The sequence below is a fragment of the Hetaerina americana genome, unplaced genomic scaffold, assembly GCF_022747635.1.
Source record: "Hetaerina americana unplaced genomic scaffold, ioHetAmer1.1.p SCAF_7, whole genome shotgun sequence".
NCBI classification, from domain to species: domain Eukaryota; kingdom Metazoa; phylum Arthropoda; class Insecta; order Odonata; family Calopterygidae; genus Hetaerina; species Hetaerina americana.
Genome location: NW_027287316.1, coordinates 87,563,867 through 87,588,501, shown reverse-complemented (window position 1 = coordinate 87,588,501; position 24,635 = coordinate 87,563,867). Strand labels below are relative to the sequence as shown.

The 24,635-nt window shown below is 39.8% G+C and overlaps 1 protein-coding gene across 1 annotated transcript in view; it reads right to left on the bottom strand.

Moving 5' to 3' along the window:
• Positions 1-3,586: 3,586 nt before the first annotated feature.
• The window catches only part of mib2 (mind bomb 2), a 77,412-nt gene continuing 56,363 nt past the window's right edge, over positions 3,587-24,635 (bottom strand). Inside the window, exons 15-16 of the mRNA XM_071595849.1 lie at positions 24,351-24,635; positions 3,587-8,338 (exon numbers count right to left, since the gene is read on the bottom strand). The exon at positions 24,351-24,635 is cut by the window's right edge and continues 119 nt beyond it. Coding sequence (XP_071451950.1) covers positions 8,106-8,338; positions 24,351-24,635 — 518 coding nt within the window. The 3' untranslated portion in view covers positions 3,587-8,105. The remainder of the gene's footprint in view (positions 8,339-24,350) is intronic.

Genomic DNA, 24,635 nt, shown 5'->3' with positions numbered 1-24,635 from the left:
TGCCCTAGACTCTCATTTGGGCTTTGCTCATTGTTATTTAGGAGAGGGATTTTTATTGCATCCTTGAGAATAGGGATCTAGGACTACAAGTCTACACAATCGCTGCAAGCTCTTTTGAGATGATTTGGGATACTGTGGTGAACCTATGCTGAGACTTGAATGTAATGCAAACAAATTTGGTCACCCATTACATTCATTCAATTGCACTTCTATTAAATCTATGTGACACACGACTCTTTTTGGGAAGGAGAGGAGACTTCTTGCAGGGACCCAACTTAGACTACTCTCTCAAGTCATCATCAAATAGTTTCAACATTTCTTCCGAAAATGCTTCCTTATTTTTTCTCAATACCATCCACTTCAATACACAGGTGATCTACATTTTAAGAAATTACAAAGTTTTGCAGGAAATGGAATGGAACCTACAATAGTTATAATGTCAGGGATATCCCTAGAAGTCCCACAAGGGAGGTTTCCCTAATTGAAATGGTTCAAAACATTCTCAATACAGTGCAATGCATTGTCTTTTCATGAAAAACTGACATTGTTGATGATTTCATTTCGATTTGCTAGAAGTCAAGGGCCAGTCACATCTTCAATTTAGTATGATGCAGTGCACCTAACCAACTGCATCATTTAATTTATTCTCCATGGCCAGAGGTGCTAAGATAGCCACCATTATAATAGAGAAAAGGGTATAATGCTTTCCTTTTATGCTGCAGTGGAGGGGGTAAAAGAGTACTTTAATCTGTATTGCCCATCCTCCTCTGATTGAAGCACATAAATACTGAAGGCTTTTGGGTGTGTGAAGTTTTTCCTTTCTCGATATAAAATATAGTTTTTATTAGCTCCCTGCTTCTAATAAGCATGACTAGTGAGCTACCAGGTGTGCACATATTGGCTCTGATGAAAACTAGTCATGCTGACCCATTTATCACTCTTTCACTGCTGGGAACAATTTAACAAGAAGGGAGCTTGTAGAAATTAATTTGCAGTGGCTCACCAAGATATTGTCACCTTTGAATTCCTGGCAGGGACATCTCCCATTCACTGGCTTCTCATATTATATTCTGGGCCTGCCTCATTTTGTTACACAATCCATTTTATTTTTATCATTCTCTAGCAGCCCATGCCAATTGCCTTCTCCTCCGCTGCTTCTGTCATCAAGTCTGACAGCCAAAGAAAAGTTAAACTTCGTATTTAAGTTTTTATGCACCACTTCACCCTGGGTCATGTCGAGCAATTCAGAGTTGACACCTGGTGAATGGAGAAAATGGATATCGAGTCAAATCTCTTAACCATTTTGATGCGGCCAAGAATGCCTCTTCCCTCCAATGTCAGAAACTCCCCTGATATTAAGAGAGTCCATGGAAGTTGAACAATTAAAATATGGATATTTCTTGCAAACTGTTCTACACACTGCATATCTACATCAAAACTACTAAATGCAGGCTAGATGAACTATTAGTAATGCTCTAGAATAATGGTAAACTCTGCTTGATTTCACTGGCTGTTTCTCGGTCCCTTAGAGTCACATGTGACTTTTAAAGGTTAACTCATTCTTATTTTTACGATCCATTCCACCTAATAATGATTGGGTAAGGAAAGCCATTTCATAAGAGTAGTATTGCAGTACATTATTAATATACTCATCAGTTAAAAACTGTTGGCAGTCTTCCTCACACTGAACTTCTTCCATCTTGTGGAAGTAAATTATTATCACTGCAGATCAAATACCTATTCCATGAGAGTGACCAATGTAGTGAATTATAATCAAACGAGTCCACTCGGTATCACGAATTCCAAGGCTTCTCCAATATTGTTAAACAATTATTGGGACTGTCCCAAGAAAATACAAGGGTGAACACAGAGTAGCCTAAGTTTTGGCATGGCGTGGCGGTGGGTAGGGCTAGAGCCTCCATCTTGGTGTCTAAATATCCCTAAATTCAGTCTATGCATCCCGCTGTGGTAGCGTGCGGACTGTAGGTCATCTACTTTTCTCGCTGCACACTGTGAAAATGTGCGCTGCAATTGTAAATCCTGCGAGTTGTGATCTATGATTAGGTTTTCACTGGTAAAAAACCACAAGCCAATTAAAATTCAAAGGCAACATAGTGAAGTGTACGGAGACAGAATAACAATTGAAGGCAGTAGTACATTCAGTTTCAAAATAGCCGCCCCAATGTCCATGATGAGGACTGCACTGGTCGGCCTCGCCTGGTGACAGATGACAATGTAAATATCAACGAATAAATTCATGAAAATCACAGGTTTATGATTATGGATCTCTCGCAAGATGTGAATTGCCAAACAGTGCTTTGAAAGTGATGTAGAATTGCATGCTGGTGTAAACAAGTGGTTAAAATGTAAGGATGCAGATTTATTCAGAGACAGAATTGAAAAGCATGTGTATTGTTGTGATAAATGACTCAATTTGGATGGTGACTATTTAGAGAAATAGTTTAACAATGTCTCTCTCAAATTTATACACTAAAAATTTGCCTTGGCGCTGGGTTCATATTTTATTTCAAAATGTAAGTTCTGGACAACCCTCGTATTAATGCATTTTTAGGAGCTTTCACATCTTTTATAGACTTTCTCAGTGCCAAAAGGTATTGAGGAAGTATCTCATTAGACGTGATCTCCTTTCATCATTACAATAAGTTCATTTAAATACAATTTCAACCAAGACTTTCAATCTGGAAAATGAATTTTAAAAGTTGAAGTTAGTCATAAAATAGAGGTGTGAGTTAGTCCACAAGAGTGGTTATTTAAATAAAAAATAAGTTAACATTATAAATTGGTAATGATTTCAATTTAGAATATAATTAATATTTCTACTGCACTTATATGTATTAATTTTACCGCTAAAAATAATTATGATGTGCTCTCTCTAAATTGAGTTGGAGAACAAAAGAGTGAAACCTAAATATGGAATGCTCCTTGTATGGATTAAATCTCAAGTGATCGCAAATTTAGTAATAATAATCAGAAAAGGAAAAATGAGCTATTTCTAACAGTATACAGAGAAAGATGGTATCAGCAGCATATGATATCACTAAAGTCATAAATGGCAGGTGATACCAACATTGAATTAAACCTAAAAAGGAAGAATAAGCAGAAGAACTTAAGTAAATGGAAGACAAGATCAATTCCAATAGAACGAGCAGAAGGCTATAATAAGCAGAATAACTAGCGGAAAGAAAAGTACATATTCCACCATATTTGTCATCAACCACGAGGACATGGGTCTAAATTGCATGAAGAACTATAATCAAAAGCAAAATAATTGGGAATATTTGGAAGCTTGATATTACTAGTAAATGGACACGAAGGAATATGATTGAAGGCCAAACAATAATAAACCATATAAATGATGAGATGGGTGAAGGAACAAGAACTATTTACAGCATCAGAGAGACAGCATTTAAGATCTCTAAATGAGTATAAATGGTCAAGGAACAACGAAAATTTACCTCTACTACCTTGAATAAAATTCCAGTTTTTTGGAGTCCTAAATTTTCAAAATAAAAATTGAAAACAATGCATAAGTAGTACAGTGATATAGTGTTAAATGCATCAAAAACTTTATTGCATCTGCAGTATATCTTATAATCTCACTTGGATTTAATGTTGAAACATTAGGTTATATTTACTCCTCGGAAGATGCAGGATATGTTCCCTAAAAAATTATTATACACGAGGCGGGCATTCAGTCTTCTTTTGCCAAAGAACAAAGATTCATACACTCAGAGCACCATTTCTGCATACCAGCTGCAACATTTGGAATCACACAATTCCATCAAATTCCTTGTGGAGGCTGAGTTGTCAGTGATACAGCTTCATAAAAAAGCACACAAGGAACATGACAAGCTGAATGCCTTACAAAATACAACAAAATCTGTGGGGGCCAGTGCGTATGTTGCCCAACATTAAAAAAGGAGTAACTTTTACCTTTCAAAAAACTAGCAAATACCTTTCTTCAAACATGTAACATTCACCAAAACTAGATACACATGATCAAGCCCCTCTCAAGAGGCATCATTGCATAACAATGTACATTAGTATACAAAAGTCATCCAGAAATGAATAAGATTACTCTGTACAAAATGCATTTCATACAAATATATCAACCTCTTGTGATGCATTTAAAATCATGACACAATTAACTTACAAATCTATCCTTTTACAAGAAAATGTGTATACGACTTGGCTACACCATGGTGAAATCCATTCACTTAGCACCACCTTATTGCGGTGCAGTCAGTACATTCCAATGATTGAGTGTTTTAAAACCAATTGTGCTTCCCCACTTAGCTTCTAGCTAGAATGTTATTAACCATAGCCCCTAATCAGAACAATAAACACAGTCCACACTCTGATGACAACATTTTGTTACTATCAAATACAGTTCGGACCCACTGAACAGCAACCCAGCAATCATCTCTCCAGTTGTACGTCCCAACCACTGAGATTTATAGATTCAATCAGAATTTATCCCTTATTCAATCAACTTTTTTTAAGACAAAGAATTACAAATGACAGTTATTTTGATTACCCTACTGCTTTCAGAATGATTGGTTTTAACAAACTCTGGCACCACAACCACATATTAACACCTTGAAGACTAACATTTTGGTGGCCTTTGGATAGAAAAAAAATAATTAACTATATTAACAATGGGTAATGACATCAAAGATTTTCTGGATTACTAAAAAAGTCAAATGTTTTGAATAAAAATTTCCACTTAATTTTGCAGGCATTCATTTCTACCAGCACTTGTGAAAAATGAACTCTGTTTCTGACCGAAGATAGTTCCTGTCTGGAAGTTTTTCTGAGAAAAAGTTTATAGTTATATTTCTCCAACACTCATAAAAAATATAGTTTTTTTTAACTCTAACAAACTACTATGAAAGCTTATATTATTCCAAACGTCCAGTAAGTGTTCTCTCTTGTTTTAATTTAACTAAAATCCTGAGTCATCATGTAATCTATTGTCTTTTTGAAGCAATGAATTGCAATTTTATTTTCAACATTATTTAATTTTATTTATTCACATCCTTAAGTTTTACTGATATCATGGAATTTCGAAAAATGTCAAACAGGCCGCCTCAAAACATGGCTGGGTGACATTTCCCTCATACAGCCACCCTCGTACGTACTCACAGGTCACATGCACAGTGCTACATGATTCAAAGCTCTTGGGCCTCACTGAAAATTGTTAACTGTGCATAAAATTCATATAAGAGGCATTAATTGGCCAAATAAAGACGCTCAAGAGCACAAGATATTCCAATATTAATATTTCAGCCGACATGGTGACCAACATAATGGGAGGGAAAGTCTCTGGAGGGTGGCTTGACATGAGAAGAAGACAGTGGCACAAAGACATGTCATCTGGTGTCAAGCCAATGTTCCATTTGATTGGCGTGGTGTCATGCATTAACATTGCGTGCGTTGGGTTTGATGAGATAGGCGGTTGTGAATTCGAGAAATAAGAAAGGTTGGGGAGAGCGTCCCCATTAACATTTTACATTTGTGGTCTGTGGGTTGAGGTTGACCCATTTCATTCTGCATATGCTCAATTTTCACAATGTATTCGATTTCTATGGTTCTCCATCACGTGTTGGTGGTTGGTGAACTTGGCTCATTCATTGAAATATCCCCAAAGCAAGGTGAGGCACACAATATTATAGCTATTATATTATGCTATCACGTTAGTCATGCCTTCAAGCCTCATCGGATCAACCCTCATACAAACTAGCAAATGTAACAGTATGGAGGCATTTGAGAAGAGGCAAATTTTTTACAAATGGCTAGTTTGCACATTTATCATTGGAAGATAAACAATTTTTTGTAACATTACTCCATCACTTAGCAAGATGTAACTTCAATAGCACTGAAAATTCTTTCTCCTTTACGATGGTTGCATAGCTGATAGATATATTGATTACAGAGTGCCCTGGTATTCTACCATACCTTCAGGAAAACACACACCTTTCGGTACTCAACAACCAAAGGAGCATGCATCATCCTCCAACTAGCCTCTCACAATACCTCTACCTAGGACTGAAAAGTAACCCACCTCTTTAGTTTTTATTGCACAGGTAAATATGCACAAAATAAAGAATATATACATTTTCTGAAGGCTATGATTAAGAGTATTTTCTCACCGTACAAAATACATTTTATACAACCATACCCCCTAATACATTCACAATAAATTTTTTAAATGAATGATCATTTAGGCTCATAGATTCAAAAGCAAATGGGACTGATGTCTTGAATATTTGTCAATGATTGAAAACAAGAGTCCCATATCAATAAAGCAAACAAAGTGAGCATGGTAACTAGCGATGAGACAATACAACTTCTTCTAGTTATTCGTTCCTAATATGTACACTTAATCACGTCACTTGATACTCTTGCTTCCATTAGGCCAATTGCTTCAGACGAAGGAAGTTGATATGCAATATCTAACAGTAGACTTGAAAGGAATGCCATATATCACCAGAGACATTAAAATTCCCCAAACATCAACAAGGGGTGGGAGGAACAAGGAAGGGACAAGAACATGCACCGCCCTGCCTCCCCACCAATTACACTCGCTTGAATGAGACCTCAAAGGCCAACCGACATTGGAAGCCAGGTGACCACCCGACAGGTGCACTTCAGAGCTAGGGCTATTTTACCATCGTTTCTCACAAGGCTGAAATAATAATCAAAAGTTTTCAATGAAAGGACGACTAGTCTTTCATGTGGCTGGACAAGGGTCAACCCAAAAAATAGCTACTAACTTGGGAAAAATAGATCAAGGCCAAGGTTTGACAAATTATGATTTTTCATTGAAAATAAAACTGGATTTCCTTCAATGCTTACTCCTCTATTTCCAAGAACTGCCTCATGACTTGAAATGTTGCACTTCCACTAGCAGTCACAAACTATGGAAGTCTGCATCTCATTCTGATGTTTGGTAGCAGTTTGGTACCAGACTACTGGCCATTCGGTGGCCTAAAAAATGCTCCATCATTAAATACAACTCTTACTATGGGATTTGCTGTAATTAACCCGAATGGTGGTTTGATAGGTGAGGATTAACTCTGCTCACAGTGAGCTCTGTGTGGAACATGAAATTCACCCAAGAGGGCACAAAGGGAAGCCAGTTCCTTTCAATATGCCACCCGTGGTTTCCAAACATGGTACCTGGTCCTCCAGGTGTGCCCAGAGGCATCACCGGGCATTAAACCCAAGACTTCTGCTCAGTAGCGAATGACTTCCCTACAAGAAAAACAAATGCCATGATTGATCAAATAACCCAATGAAAATGAACGCTTAGTTACATGCTACCAACATTGACATTTTTTTATCCCCTCGGAACTCAGACGTTGGCATAAGGTTAACAGTTAAGATAATATCTTAAAGTCAAATGATGCAGTCAGGATTTGATAAACCACCCCTTTGTTGCACTGATTGAAATGGCTCATTCAATTACTAAGTTCCGGTAGACTCTCCTTGAACTCACATGACAGAATGATTTCCCCTTGGATAAAGGCAATGAAAGCAACTAATGAAGCCAGTAAAAAATATTGGTGAAACAGCAGCATAAACAGTATTTGCAGCCATCGTATCAAGCAGTGGTGAAAGATGAAAATAATCCTTAGGTGTCACTTCAATGGAGGCATGACACCTTGGTTGGAATATAAGTAAGAAACCACTTCTAGAGTTTTTAGGAATCAAGTTGTCATGAGGATCTAGGTCCCATCTCTAGCAATAACTTATCAAAGCAAAATAAAATACTTGAAACCGACCATCATTCCTAATGGCCCAAACAGTGCTTTGAAAGGAAGGAATGACCAGTGATGAGGTGAGGGGAGATTTTCAGATTCACACACACATAAACACACGTACATAATCACGCATGTTTATATTTATTTATGTGTGTGTCTGTATATATATATGCATGCATGTAACATAATATAGCTAAGGCAAGAGCAGAGCAAAATATAGGAAGTAACCAAATCCTTCAGCAGTAATATTGTCAAAACATGCTGGTACGACTAGTTCCACCTTCAAAATGGCAAGGCTTCTGCTTGGAAACTTTTCCCCTAAGGATACAAGTTTATCTTCGTTGTGATTGTTTTTCGACACATGTGACATATTTTAAGAGTTTGAGAACACTTATCACATGCACTGTGTCCACATAAGAATGCTACAGTCCTCTTCCTTTCCATACAGATTGAACAATTCAGGGCTTCCTCCATCTCAGCCAATTTGTTCACTAGAAACTGGACACGCTCGTTTCCAGGAAGCTGAGGTTTTGATGAGAGAGGGCGCCCATCTGAAACACCACAGAGAGCAAATAAGTTACCACCATTAACATTCCTTGAAGGAGATGACTGCCACTAAGGAGGGCATATCCCATGAACATCATCACCTGATAAATAAGCACATTTAATTTCACTTTCCCACATACTAACGTAGGCATGGGCGCAAATTTTTTAATCATCTGCTTTATTCTTGAGCCATATTATTTTCTGTTTCTCAAGGTCATATCACTTGTTTTGAGGCGGCAAAGCCAAAAATGTAATTCATGAAAGGTTGAGTTTTTGCCATTGTATTTCAACATTTCTGGGCGATGGGGGTGGCTTTACACGTCATTTGGTAGACCATAATGGCAGAACTTGCGCAATGTGCGAGACAAAATATTCAATTAAAATGATTTTTCCTCCAGTCAATATGTTACAGGAGAATTGGTCCAAAGCAGTCTTATACTTGTGTCCATCATGAGCTGAGCAAGCCTACCATGAAATGGCATGAGCCAGAGGGAGAAAATCTACCATGACTGAGCGGAATATTAATGCATTCCCTCCAATGGTGTTTTACCATAACAGAATTTTGGTGGGGTTTACCATCCAGCAAATGTAAAAACTGGTTAAATAACTCAAAGATCACCTGAGGTTTGGATAGAGCAAAGAACCAGCAAAATTCATAACCATTTCCGAATTCATAGCCGTTTCCATATTTTAATATGCTACAACGGAAACAAACAAGGAGATGAGCCCTTGGAAATAAATATGTTAAAGTGACTGCAACCAAACTACAGATTATTGATCATTTTAAATAGAATTTTCGAAACAAAATAACCTCAAAATAACGTTGAAAACATTATTTTGCATAAAAATAAAAAAATCATAAGTATATGTTAAAATTTCAGTCCAAAAATCCTTCGCCTTGACCAGGATTCAAAGACATCTTTTGGCATCTGGGCAAGTGCTTTAGCCAGCTATACTACTCTAGTTCAACACTAATTACACAGAATTCTGGGGACTTTCTAGGAATACAAAATGTTATGACCAATCACCATACATGCAAAGTCACTAGTAATTGTGGTTGTGCTCATTGCTCCACAGTCCTCCCGGTTAAAAGCAATGTTTGAACAAAAAGAAGATTTTCCTTTGACAAATTCAAAGATATGTCGGTGATGCTGCAACAGCAACTTAATTAATGATTACGGTTGATTATACTTACTCATTATAATTGACGTATATATGATTAAGGCAATTTTGTCAATCATGCGATTGAATATCAAGGACAATTTGGCAAAACCGGACCCATTATGGTCATATTTAATGATAAATAAATGCAAAATTGGCAAAAGAAGGCCACCAGCTGTATATTTGATAAGAATACATAAAAAAATTGTAGATTCAACTACAAAGCAAGTTAAAGAAAATCAATGGTTTCTTTTTCACCTCTATGTTCCTTTCCTATTGCTGGACACTGAAATTCCTCTTAGAGGAAAATGCTTCTTCGTAGTGCTGCAAGTAACTGATATAAAATTCAAATTCTCTTGGCTCATATTTTTCTGCCGTTGGTTGCAGTTCTTAATCAGAATGGCCTTGATAACAATGTACACGCATGTGTCCTCGCATCTTCTCACATGGTGTGAATGGTACCGGAAAAATTTCCGCGTATAATTTTTCTTTCGGTGTTACAACTTGTGGTTAAATTTGTTTTTAGTTACTCTTTGTTTAAGACACGGCGGGGTTACTCTCAACTCCAGGGTTACTTGAGCAAAACGACATGAAATGACCGTTGTAAGTGAAAATCTACTTCTTTGTCGGCCTTTCCGGAAAATTTCGGTTGGAGTACGAATGGTCGTGATAAAAATATACCACTCGCATTGTGCTAAAAAAGATTCTTTTAATTACACGAATTTCCGGCGTCCTACTTTAGCAATTAAAGTTCGCTCATAATTTGTGTCGGCGCACTCGATTCCATTGCAGTTGCAAAAACGAGGAGACACCAGAACGAGATGCCCAAAATTTAGATCCCCGCGCACCACCACCTAAGCTCCCACCAACTCGTTCCGTACGATACTGGAAATTCCCATTTCTCCGAACTGTTTCATTTTGAAGGTGAGTGGCCGACGAATGGGGTCACGTCGCAGCCGTAATTCAATAAAACACTCGACATCCAAGCTCGAGGCTACGGCGCGCGATCCACGGGTTAACCGGAAAGCCGAAATCTCGGCCCCTATAATCCAACGAGCCGCTCCGGTTATGAACCGCTTCCGGACTCGGGCAAAGGAACGGCAGGTGATTATGAGAGATGTAGTCGGTTAATTAGAATATCACACTTTGCTTCCTTGAGTCACTTGAATTATTATCTATCAATATGGATCGACCTGAACATGATAAAAACGTCAGGCTGCCTCAAAAAAGACCGGTCCCACCTGTCCTGAAAACTTGTACAGTGGACATTGTAGATTAACATGACCCTATTACACTTTTCTAGATGTAATAAAAAAACCATAAACAGGGTAATCAACCCGAAGATCGGTTAGGTAGGTGATGGTAGAGTTCATCCACTACTAAGCCCGACGGCGTGTGAAAATCAGGGTAATAAGGGGGGCCACTTCCTTAAAACATTGTGCCGGTTATGGTTTCCCAGTTTCTAGATGGAAAACAATTGAATATATATAGCCGTGGGCTGACTCACAACCGTTTAAATTAATGGGCCCTAGAAATAATGGTTTGTGCATCACATAATTCGGAAGAGAATGGAAACCGTTCAGGACAATTTATTGTGTCTTAGTTCATGAGAATGAAACTAATCTCTGTACTCTTAGGGCAGGCGTTTCTTTGCTTCCCATTCATCTTCACCTTAAGCACGGAATTTTTCGAATAAAAACATGTACTTCATTTGCTCGCTTACATTCGCCAACTCCTCATCCCAGTGCGAGCACCAAATTCGCATCCTTTTCGGTGACATCCTTGAGGACGGGCTAAATTTATTTCGCAATTTCAGCCACATTGGCCAATTGCGTCCCACGTGGACGCTCGGCAGCAGAGCGGGAGGGACGCCCTGGGCAATTTCGCCAACCCTCAGATGAAACCGCTCACGTCAACACATATTGCCAGTTCACTGCGGTTGGCCTCCCAGAGATAAACCCTGGGCCGGGCTACCTTCTGCCACTCCGCACAAATTGCAAGTTCTCTGCGGTCGCCGCCTGCCCCTCCCATAGATAACACGCCGGGCTTGGCTATATTTGCCAACTGTAACCTTTTCCGATCTTCCGTCACCGTTATCCCCTCTGCTTGGCTGATTCGCACATTAAGTACGGGTTTCGCGTCATTTAAAATAAATGCAAATAGGAAGACTATTCCGGGCGCTCTGCCCACTCTAACTAGCGAGGAAGCCTCCGCGGATGAGCCGCACTCATTGAGCCCTTTCATAAACTCAGCCTACATTCATTTACTAAATCACAAAAGCTCTTCTGTCCCAGAGATCACAGCCATTTTCACTTTAACGAAGCAATATCTGTAGATTTATCTACTCTCAAAGTGCAAGATTAATTGGAGTTGAAGGGTGTTTACAAATTAATCTTTCTGGAGAATTCGCTGAAGCTGATATTCTAGTGAGAAAATCAAGGGGTTATGGATTCCATTTCAAATACATAGTTACTTATGGAATGCTGCTCTGGTGCCATGTTCATTCTTCTACTTACCGTAGGTATAATAATTATTAGCAATTCATCGGTTAAGGCAGGTTTTGGATGATATAGGCTACACAATGGTACAAAGATAATTCCCTTTTTTCTCCCACAAAACACAACCTGATCTCAAAAACTACATCACGCCCCCCTTCACATTCAGCATGCTTCCAACCTTCTTCATTCTCGCCAACATCTCTATCCCATAATTCTGCCACTTTCTCCTTTGCCCAACGTCCTCCCCTCCATCACAGTCTTCAAGACATCAAAATGCCCTGCATCCACTTTCCCTACCTCCTGAGATTTTCCTCCCAGAAATCTCCTCTCCTCCCCTTTCACCATAGCCAGCACATCCCCATTTGTTTCCTTATGCCCTCTTCACCTTCTCCATCCATCGGCACACCCACATTTGAAAAGCCTCCCATCAACCCCATCATCTTGTTTCAAGGACCATGTTTCCATGCCATTAATAACTACGCTCCATATCAAAGTTTTGATGAGCCTTTTCTTAACATCCTCACTCAACTTCCCTGTCATCCATTCTCTCCTCCTTATGAAAGCTTCTTTAATCATTTCAGAAAATTTTCTGAGATAGGCATACTGTTCCACCTACTCAGGTTCAGGAGCTCTATTTTTAATACTTAACTTTGCTTTCCTCTTTCTTTAAAACCTTTGATTTTGGATCCACATTCCCATCCCATATCTATTGCATTGACTTTCCAATGCCTGCAACCCCTTGAATGATTGACAAATTAAAGCTTGTGCATCAGCAAACCTAACTGATTTTATGAAGTCCTTGGCGACTTTCATTCCTACCTCCCGTTCTTCCCATGCCTCTTTAATCTTTCCTTCACATATATACCAGTGATAATGGATAACCCTGCCTTACACCTCTTGCCAACACTGCCCATCTGGACTCTCCATTCCCCACTCGCACCTGAGCAGTCGGAGACATGTAGAGGTGGTGGATTGGACTCCTGTCCCACCAATCTATTCCTATTTCCTCCAAGAGATTAATTGATTCTACCCAATTCACTCCATCAAGTACTTTTTTAAAATATAGGAAGGTGAATGAGCTGACAGGAAGTAAGAAGGGAAAATCCATGCAATCAAAGCCATAAAAATTATTAATTGAACCCGGGGAAGATTCAAGAGAGATAGAAGAACCATTAAGTAAAGCCATTGGGCCAGCAAGAATAAAGAGAATATAATGTGCATGACGATAGCTTAGGTCCAGGCTAATTTGACCATGAAAGAGAAAGGGCATTTAGGGGATTGAAATCAAATGAGGCCTTGAATAACATCCTTCTGGAAATTCACTGTGGTGAAGGAAGAGTTTATGGTTTAATTTGTGGCCCTTTTAAGTGAGGAATTTTGCCTGAGTATTTTATCATGAAAGTGTTAGTTCCCATCGCAAACAAAGGGAATGGTAGCTGAAGGTAAGGACTATACAAGTTTGATTTTGCAAACAACTAAAGCGGTTCTCAGGATCATCAATAAGAGGAAGGAGAGCAGGGCAAATGATTCATCACATAGGGAATGATCGGCTTGGGTTTAGGAAGGGGAGAGGCACGTGTGATACCATTGCAGTAATGAAGTCACTTAAGAAAGGAAAATATAAGTACCACTAGGATGTATTTATTTATTTTGTAATATTCGAGAAGGCATTCAATATAGTGTATTGAGTGAAATTAACAAATGTATCACCAAAAATAGGAATAGTTTGAGGGGACAGGAGGCTAATCGGCAACCTGTACATGTCTCAGACTGCTAAGATGCGAGTTGGGAACAGAGAGTACGGATGGGCAGTATTAGAAAGAGGGGTAAAGCAGGGTTGCCCATTATCACCGGTGCTGTTCAACATATATGCGGAGGAAATGATTAAAGAGGCATGGGAAGAACTGGAGGTAGGAATGAAAATCAGTGAGGAACCAGTCAAGTTTGTGGATGATCAAGCTTAATTTCAAGCAAGCAGCAGTCAGCCAAGGGATTGCCAAAACAAGACCAAGGTTATGATTTTTTTCGGAAAGAGAAAAGCTAAGCTAAACATTAAAATAGGAGTGCAAAAACTAGAGCAAGTGGAACAGTTTATATATCTCGGCAGTCTTTTGGAGCAAAATGGTCTAAGTAGTAGGGACATAAGGAGAAGAATTATGCTAGGCAAAGAAGATTTCACAAGGAGGAAGGAGTTGATGACAGGGATGCTGAGTAATGATGTTAAGAAAAGGATTCAAAATGGAAGATGTGGAGCTATTGGCTGTTAAAGAAATAATCTCAAGGAAGAGGATCCTAAGGCCAATAAAAATAATTACGAAGAACTCCTATACCGGTATTTCGAATCCGGAACATCAAACAAATAGCCATTAACAACGGATACACACCCCAAATTATAGACAAATTAGTTGGAAACAAAAAAGAAAACTTGCCAATAAACATACTACACTCCTACCACAACGGAAAGACAACAATAATAAATTTATTGCATTACCTTTCTTCCCCACATTAACCCGAGGCCTTGATAAGGTCTTTAAACAAATTGGCACCAAGGTCACTTACTCGAACCGTAACACTCTTCTTACGTGTTTAGGGAACCCGAAAGACATAACACCACAGTTAGACAAATCAGGTATTTACGAAATTACTTGCTCACACTGCCAACTCTCCTACATTGGACAGACCAAATGTAATCCCAAAATCAGATTCAAGGAACACATAGCACACTTTAAGAACGGACGTTTCGATAGATCAGCGGTCGCCAAACACATTTTTGAAACGGAACACTCTATCACTCCCAACGACTTAACATTATTAAAACCGATACAACACTGTAAACTCAATGCCTGTGAGAGCTTACACATACACTTAAACAAGAATAAACTTATGAACAATGAACCAGGCATCATCAACAGTTCGCTTTTTAACTTTGTTAGTCATTTCAGAAACAGACAGCCCCCTCCTAATAGCCACCACTCTTCCCCCACTCCTTCCCACGTGACCTCAACAAACTCCCCCCCACCTACGGACCATCACTTAACCCCTCCCCCCTTGCCCCTCCAGGTATATATACCTCACCCCCCGACCTGAACACCCACTTGACTTTGGATAGTGCCTGGTGCACATTCCTCTTCCTAGTTCAAGTGCCCTATTTGATTTTCTCCCCGTTGATGGTCACCTTGTGACCGAAATACCGGTATAGGAGTTCTTCGTAATTATTTTTATTGGCCTTAGGATCTTCTTCCTTGAGATTATTTCTTTAACAGCCAATAGCTCCACATCTTCCATTTTGAGTATGGCCCTCCAGCCTAAGGAGCTCAACTTATTACAAACCCTCAGATTCAAATCGCACACAACCACTGCTGATATTCACTTCCTAAAACGTTGCATGAAACACAACGTATTTCCTAAATTCATGAAAATCACTGCTCCTAGAAACAACCTTAACGCCTCGAAAGCTATCCTCTTAGCGAAAAAACATTGGTTAAACACAGAAATCAAACAAAAATACGCTAAACTGGCACACACCGAAACTCAGACTTACAATCTACACCTGAAGATCACGAAACACTTAAATTTCATACAACTACAGACATTTAACGAAAGACTTCTAAACATGGACACAGTAAACCAACACAGACTGCATAAAAAACTTAAAACTTTAGACTGTAAATTCCAAGCTATTCACAAAAATATTCCTATTCCTGAAAGTAAACCTAATCCCGTAAGAAATTTCATCTTAAACCTTTCCTCCAAACATTTCACTGATGAAGAAAACAACATTTTGAACAAAGGCCTAAAACATTGCCTCCCATACAAATATCCCCCCACCGAAGATTTAGTTGTGGACATAGAATCGCACATTAAACACCTTAAAGATACCGAGAAACAATTCGTAAGACATGCCTGCCAATTACAGTTGGAACGCAACAGTACCAAACTTAACACTAGACCGCATAACGATCCGTTAGAACGCGCACTCATAAAGGAACTGAGAAATAAAGACTGTTATTACATTAAGGCCGACAAAGGTAACACCACAGTTATACTCGACAAAGCTGATTACATTGAACGCACCGAAAACACAATTGCAGAAGGCCCATACATTAAAATACATAAGAACCCACTCAATAAAATGATTACAGACACAAAAACCGCACTCAATCACTGTACTACAATCATTGACAAAAAAATCACGTTTCACCTTAAAAACGGAAAACCCTATGGTGCCTAAACTCTACACTTTACCCAAAATACACAAAGCCGGTAAGAAAATGAGACCTATCATTTCAGCTTTGAATTCCCCCACCTACAAATTGGCTAAATGGCTCACCAAACAGTACAAACAATTAGGGTCCGAAGAAACCTTCGGGGTCAAGAATAGCAAAAATTTCATCGACACCATAAAACACCTACGCATCCAGCCCCATGAGATTCTTGTCTCTTTTGACGTGGAACAACTCTTCCCGAGCGTACCCATTGATATTGCCCTTGAAAACATCGCAGATTGGCTACACACAAAAGACATAACACCCATTGAAATTAAAGAATACGTTACTCTTACTAAAACTTGCATGGACATAACATACTTTCAATTCAACCAAAAATTTTACAAACAAACGCAAGGCACAGCTATGGGAAATCCTCTTTCCTGCTTTGTCGCTAAGCTTTTTCATTTGCCGTTACATAACGTGCATTGTCATATTTTCGATCTTAACATTTATGTTTAGATAACCTGTGCTTTATTGATGGGGAAATATGGTAGTTGTATCCTATGTACATATTGCTGTATATTACAGTTATCTATGTTCATCTGTTTTATTTCAAGAAGTCATAGATTGAAGTAGCTCACCGCATGAAGGAGATAGAGAGGCTCACAGTGTGATTAAGTTCCTTTATTTGAAAACTTACAGTGCCCTGGAATCCACTTGGATGAAATGATGGCTGTTTATGGAAATGATATCAATACTTTTGACACAGTTGTGATTAATTTGTTTTAATGTGATGAAAAGAATTTTTTTTTCATTTTCATCCATTGTATGAGTGGAATTAGTGTTGCAAAAGAGCACAGAACTATCTTCAAATTTAAACAGAACATCTTTTTCCAGAGAAATCTAAACCAATTACGTAGCTTGGAGGAAAAAATAATGACGAAGAATGAAAATTGAAAAAGGACTCCTAATACAGAGTCATATTCATCGTAAGATGTGCCAATTAAAATAATGCATTGTAGGTAAACAATGATTTATGTGTTGTATAGTAGAAGTATATATTAGCTCGTGTCAAAGGAGAATATGCAATTCTCAGGGCTAATAAAGGCAAGGGAAATGATACTGGGAAAGTACGAATAGTACACAAAAATGTTGAAATTCCAAAATTAAGTACTGTTGGCAACTTTTGATTTTTTGATGAAAACTAAGAGCTTTTGAGAAAGTGGGCGAATTTCATGCTTCTATTTTTTTAAGCATACTGATGTTTCTAAACATTTAATTATCTTTAATATTGTGAAGTTACTCTAAATTTGAGGTGCTGGGAATAGAGAATAGCACAGAAAATTTATAAAGTGTATGATGCGAACTAGGATAATTGAGAAATGAATGTATTTGCTAAATTCTACCAAAATTATTTTTTCCAAAATATGTTGGTGTTTATTAGGGGGCAAGTTTCTACTTGGGCGCAGGCAGCATACCTCCTAAATGTGTGTTATGGTATCAAGTATGATATGGTGGAAATCAAATTTTTATTATTACTGTTGGTACTATACCTTTAAGGTAGGCTTTTGAAGGGCACTGATATAACATTGCTACATTTCGTTACCTCTCCAAAAAAACAATCTGATATCCTACTCTACACGAAGCCCATCTTCATCTCTGTGTACTTCCTTCCTCCCTTCAACCCATCCAACATCCCTAATCCCCTGTTCCTGCCCCTTCCTCGTTTGTCTAACTTCTCTCATTTATCACAGTCTTCAACATCCCACTGCCTGTCAATACCCCCTTCATCCACTTTTCCTGCTTCCATAGGATTTCTCTCAACGAACCCCTCTCTTCGCCCACCATACCAAGTACTTCCTCATTTGTTTTCGTTTCTGTCCAATTCACCCACTCCATACTTCTCCACACCCACATTTCTAAAGCCTCCAGTCTATGTCTATCATCCTGCCCCAATGACCATCATACTGTTAGTACTATACCTTTAAGCTAGGACTTCCTCAATTTCTTTCCTTTCTGTCCGCTTCACCTTCTCCATCCTTCTCCACACCCATATCTCCATAAAAGCTTCCAATCTACATCTATCATTCTGCCTCAGTGACCATGTTTCCACAAGGTACGTAACTATGCTCCATATCTAAGTTTTAACAATCCTTTTCTTCGGTTCGGATCCGGTTCTGCTTTTATCTCTACTAGTAATATTCTAACCATTACCTGCTCTATGTTGTCTACGCTTCTTCCTACCTCTTCATTTAATACTATGGCAACCCCTCGTTGGCTCTCGTCCCCACCGCTGTATATTATTCTGTAATTATCACTCCAGTAATCCCGGCTATCTTTCCATCTCACCTCGCATAGACCTAAAATATCTTTATATCCCCTTTCCATCTCTCGCTTAACATTCTCCAATTTCCCTGTCCTCATCATTGTCCTAACATTCCATGTTCCTATTCTAACTAATTTGGTCTTCTTCTCCTGCGTCTTCTGTCCTGCTGCTGCTGGTTTTCCCTTGCAAGGGTTTCGTGGGATGACTACCGCGGAAGCCTTGCCTCCCCCGCTGCCGGGCACGACACACGGCCGATTGGGCTGAGCCCCGTAGTCGCCAGGACTCAAAATCTCTGTATAGTCCATCATTTAAATCTTGGGAATGATAATTGAGGTGGTTTCCCGCTGCCTTCCTTAATAGTGTTTTTAACGTGACACCATCACTTATTGGCAGCCCCACTGGGGTCAGACGCCAATGCAGCTGCCTCACTGAGGAAAAGACGCTGCGTGGACTACCTTTCGTCTGGCTCCTAACCTTCGACCTATCTGGCATGGGTGACCCTACCAGGAGCAATTATTATTACTCCCGCCAGCACAGCCCTAGGGGTCATCGGAACGCACAAGCCCTTCCACCACGTCAAGGTTGTAGTCCGGGGAATATATATATATATATATATATATATATATATATTAGGACAGGATATGTGTGTGTGTATGTGTTATACATATATATATACATATATGCATGTATGTATGTACATATGTATACACACACACACATACATATATATATATATATATTTTTTTTTAAGTAATCTACCGGTTAAGGTAGGTTTTTGGATGGACACAACTACCAACAAATATTTTATTACTCCTAACTAAACACAAAATCCATCATCCTACTCTATATCAGGTCCCTCTTCATCTCCGAGTACTTTCTTCCTCCCTTCATCCCGTCCAACAACCCTATCCTGTTCCTTCCCTTTCCTCTTTTGCCCAACATTCTACCCTCTATCACAGTCTTCAGCATCCCACTGCCGGTCAAAACCCCCTTCATCCACTTTTCCTGCCTCCATAGGATTGCTCCCAACAAACCCCTCTCTTCGCCCACCATACCAAGTACTTCCTCATTTGTTTTCTTCTCTGTCCATTTCACCTTCTCCATTCTTCTCCACACCCACATTTCAAAAGCCTCCAATCTACGTCTATCCTCCTGCTTCAATGACCACGTTTCCGCTCCGTACATAGCTACGCTCCATATCAAAGTTTTTACGAGTCTTTTCTTAACATCCTTACTCAAAGTCCCTGTCATCAACTCCCTCCTCCTTGTGAAAGCCTCTTTGCCTAGCGCAATTCTTCTCCTTACGTCCCTACTACTTTGACCGTGTTGGTCCAAAACACTACCGAGATACGTAAACTGTTCTACCTGCTCTAGCTTTTGCCCTCCTATTTTAATGTTAAGCTTGGCCTTTTTCTTTCTAGAAAATCGCATAACCTTTGTTTTATTAATATTGATTCTCATCCCATACCTGTCGCACTGAATTTCCAATTCACTAAGCACTGCTTGCAGCCCCTTGGCTGACTGACAAACTAAAGCTTGGTCATCGGCAAATCTAACTGATTTTACGAATTCCCCACCCACTTTCATTCCTACCTCCAGTTCTTCCCAAGCCTCTTTGATCATTTCCTCTGCGTACAGGTTGAACAGCAACGGTGATAATGGGCAACCCTGCCTTACACCCCTTCCTAACACTGCCCATTCCGACCCGTTTCCCACCCGCACCTGAGCAGTCTGAGACATGTACAGGTTGCGGATTAGCCTCCTTTCCCTCCAATCTATTCCTAATTTCTGCAATAAACTCATTAGTTTTTCCCAATTTACTCTATCAAACGCTTTTTCGAAATCTACGAAACAGGCAAATACCTCCTGGTTGTGTTCTATATTCCTCTCGATTAATAATCTCATTACTGCAATGGCATCACGCGTACCTCTCCCCTTCCTGAACCCAAACTGATCATCCCCTAAGTAATCGTTTGCCCTACTCTCTATCCTTTTGTTTATGATCCTGAGAACAACCTTAGCTGCGTGGGATATCAAACTAATTGTCCTATAGTCCTCACATGACGTGGCCTTTACCTTTTTCGGAATAGGAACTAAAACTGATCTCACAAAGTCTTCCGGCCAGATTCCCTCCTCATAAATACTACGGATCAGCCCATATAGCCTCTTCCTCCCACATTTTCCTAAGCATTTCAAAAGTTCCACGGGAATGTTATCTACCCCCACGGCCTTATTTAGTTTCATCTCCCTTAATGCCCTTTCTATCTCATTGTCCAGTATGCCTGGACCTAAGCTATCTTCTTCTACGTCATGTTCCTTTTCAATGTCTAACTTTGTTGGTCTAAGCTCTTTACTATACAGTTCTTCTACATATTCCTTCCATCTCTCTTGGATCTTTCCTGCGTCAACTATTACCTTACCGGCCTTATCTCTAACTGCTATCGTTGATCTCCCTTTCTTACTTCCCGATAACGATTTAACTTTGCTGTAAAGCGCACCGATTTCCCCCTTCCTCTGCAGACTTTCCATATCCTCGCACTGCGTCTTCCACCATGCTTCCTTTGCTTTATTTGTTGCCCGCCTTAATTTATTGTTCAATTCTTTGTACTTCATTTTACCTAATTCTGTATTTATATTCTTCCATTTTCGCCGCTCATCCATTTTTGTAATCATCTCATCCGTGATCCATGGTTTACGAGTCCTTTTAGCGTTAACGGTTCTAATAGTGTCTTTTGCCGCTTTAGACAACCCTTTTTTGATACATTCCCATTTTTCTTCGATAGTACTTAGCTCTTTACCGTCCTCCATGCTTTTCTCTACCGCCTGTTTGTATTCCTTTCTTTTCAACCCATTTAACGCTTCTACATTCCATTTTCTAACTCGCCGCCCCTGCCTTATCTTTTTAAAACGTACGCTACATTTCATAACAACTAAATTGTGGTCTGAGTCTGCATCCGCTCCCGGGAAGCTGTGGGAATTTATCACACTGTTCCTGAACCTGTGTCTAACCAGGATATAATCTAGCTGATATCTTCCCGAGTCACCTGGCATTTTCCATGTATACCTGCGTCTTTTGTGGTGTCTGAACCAAGTGTTGGTGATAACTAAGCCCTGTCTCCTGCAGAACTCAACTGCTTTCTCCCCGCGGTCATTCCTTGTGCCTAAACCGTAGTCCCCCACCTCATCACCATCTCTTCCTTCGCCTACCGTCGCATTCCAATCCCCCATCACTATCAAATGTTTCCCTGCAGGAACACATGCAATCATGTCCTCTAACTGATCGTATATCCTATCGACCTCTTCTTCCTTATGGTTGCTCGGTGGCATGTATACCTGGATAATAACTAAGTTCGTCGGTTCTGCTTTTATCTCCACTAGTAGTATTCTATCCGTTACCTGCTCAATGTTGACTACGCTTCTTCCTACCTCTTCATTTAATACTATGGCAACCCCTCGTTGGCTCTCGTCCCCACCGCTGTATATTATTCTATACTTATCACTCCAGTAATCCCCGCTATCTTTCCATCTCGCCTCGCATAGACCTAAAATATCTATATTTCCCCTTTCCATCTCTCGCTTAACATTCTCCAATTTCCTTATCCTCATCATTGTCCTTACATTCCACGTTCCTATTCTCACTAATGTGGTCTTCTTCTCCTGCGTCTTCTGCCATGCTGCTGCTGGTTTTCCCTTTCAAGGGTTTCGTGGGATGACGACCGCGGAAGCCTTGCTTCCTTCGCTCCCGGACATGACACACGGCCGATTCGGCCGAGCCCCGCAGTTGCCAGGACTCAAAATCTCTGTATAGTCCATCATGCTAATCTTGGGAATGATAATTGAGGTGGTTTCCCGTTGCCTTCCTCAATAGTGTTTTTAACGTGACACCATCACTTACTGGCCGCCCCACTGGGGTCAGACGCCATTGCAGCCGCCTCACTGAGGAACAGACGCTGTGTGGACTACCTTTCGTCTGGCTCCTAACCTTCGACCTATCTGGCATGGGTGACCCTACCAGGAGCAATTTTTATTACTCCCGCCAGTACAGCTCTAGGGGTCATCGGAACACACAAGCCCTTCCACCACGTCAAGGTTGTAGTCCGGGGAGGGATATATATATATATATATATATATATATATATATATATGTATATATGTATATATATATATATATATATATATATATATATATATATATATATATATATACATACATATATATGTATATGTATATATACATACATACATATATATACATATATATATATACATACATATATATATACATATATATATATATATATATATATATATATATATATATATATATATATATATATATATATATATATGCATGTATGTAAATATACATACACACACACACACAGTTGCACGGCATCTTTACATGTTCAAGATAACTATGAAGCCGTGGGTCGCCGTATCTTTACAAATTCATGATAACTACAAAGTTTTGGGTGTGTATTATCGATGGGAAAATACGGTAATAGGAACATTTTTTTAAAACTTTTTCATAGATTTCGGATTTAATTAGTTACTGTGTGTGATATTCTCCATCACAAGGATGCACTTATTTCCATAATTATCTATGGAATACACAATGACGCTTTGCATAGGCCTCTGTTCTGCCTTGAGAAAGATGAAGAGAATGCAGACAGGAGCATGTTTAGACCACCACCAGAGGTTCAGGGTGATACATTCCCATAGAAATGAAAGCAAGACTTCTATCCTGATACTCTAGGCTGTTGTTTTCAGGCTTGAAATAAAGAACTGTCCAACAGTGGAACACCTTTAACACATGCTCACATCAGAAGCACTGACCATACACATGCTCACATTATAATGTGGAAAGAGTGAGCTATCAACGGAGATTATGGTTGGCTTCCTAAATTGCTCAATTCTGAATATTGAAACAAGATTTATTCCTTACGTAGCAAGATGGTGTCATCAACACTGTTCCCAAGCATTCAGGCCAAATCGGATGAACATGACAACCAGGCTATGCCAAGGCCAGAGCTGGATGATTTAGGACATCAGTCTGGAAACAGCCGCAAGTCAGGTATGAGTGTAAAATGCAGTGCAGCCATGCATTTTCTATTCCTCCACTTTTGGGCAAGGCAGAAGAAGAGACTATTTGTCTTTATCTCACCCAAATCAGGATTTTTTACCATTGCTATTATTTTTTGACAGCAGTTGCTCTCCCCAATTCCCTGGGAAGCACTGAGTTAACCGTGGGAAATGATGCTTACCCCATGAAGGAAGGAATTACTCCAGAACCACCTCGAGGTGGCCGTTTGTGACCGAGTCTGATATCATTGCTTGATCAAAAGCCATGCGTGCAATCCAGTTTTCAGCACTGGCCGAAATGAACATGGATGCGAAGGATATGGAGGAATGTACAAATGATTAATAGCAGGCAGAGGCAGATATGTGGTCATTGTTCTCAGCACGGACGTGGTTGGTGGAGTCCAGAGCTCACTGATGGACACATCAAGTTAATCTCTGCTTGAGGCTCAAAAGGTATAAGATTGAGATCAGTCCCTTTGACTGCTCCAAGTGCATTCGCCGACCATGCGGCAGCCATCCGTTCAGCAGCAGAGATCCAAGTGGCCACACCACGGGGCAACGACCCCACAGAAGCACTGGCTATAACTAACCATGGCAAAGAAACCCATTTGGGGGAGATTCAAATGGGAGAGATTTGAGCATGCATATAAAGAATATTTAAACACGAATAATATATGGTTCGTTCTGTTAAAGCTAGAGAGGATCATTAGAGCTTGAGACTGCTTTCCAAGCATGTACTCACCCATAGTAATCCTTTGAATCACCATCACTCCACATAAGAGGCACTTTTTCATTCGAACTGAACAGTCAGAACACGCTACTCTGTGTCCGCAAGGTTCTAAAACTACCAATTCACCAGGTTCTGAGCAAATAGTACACTCCGCCTCTATAGAGGTCAGGCCAAATTTATTGCCGGTTATGAGGGGGGGACTCGATGAGGAGGTTGCCGGGTGGGCCAGCGGTGAACCCTGCTGACTGGCTCCATTGACAACATCGCTAACGGCTACTGTCATCATCAATGGAGTTA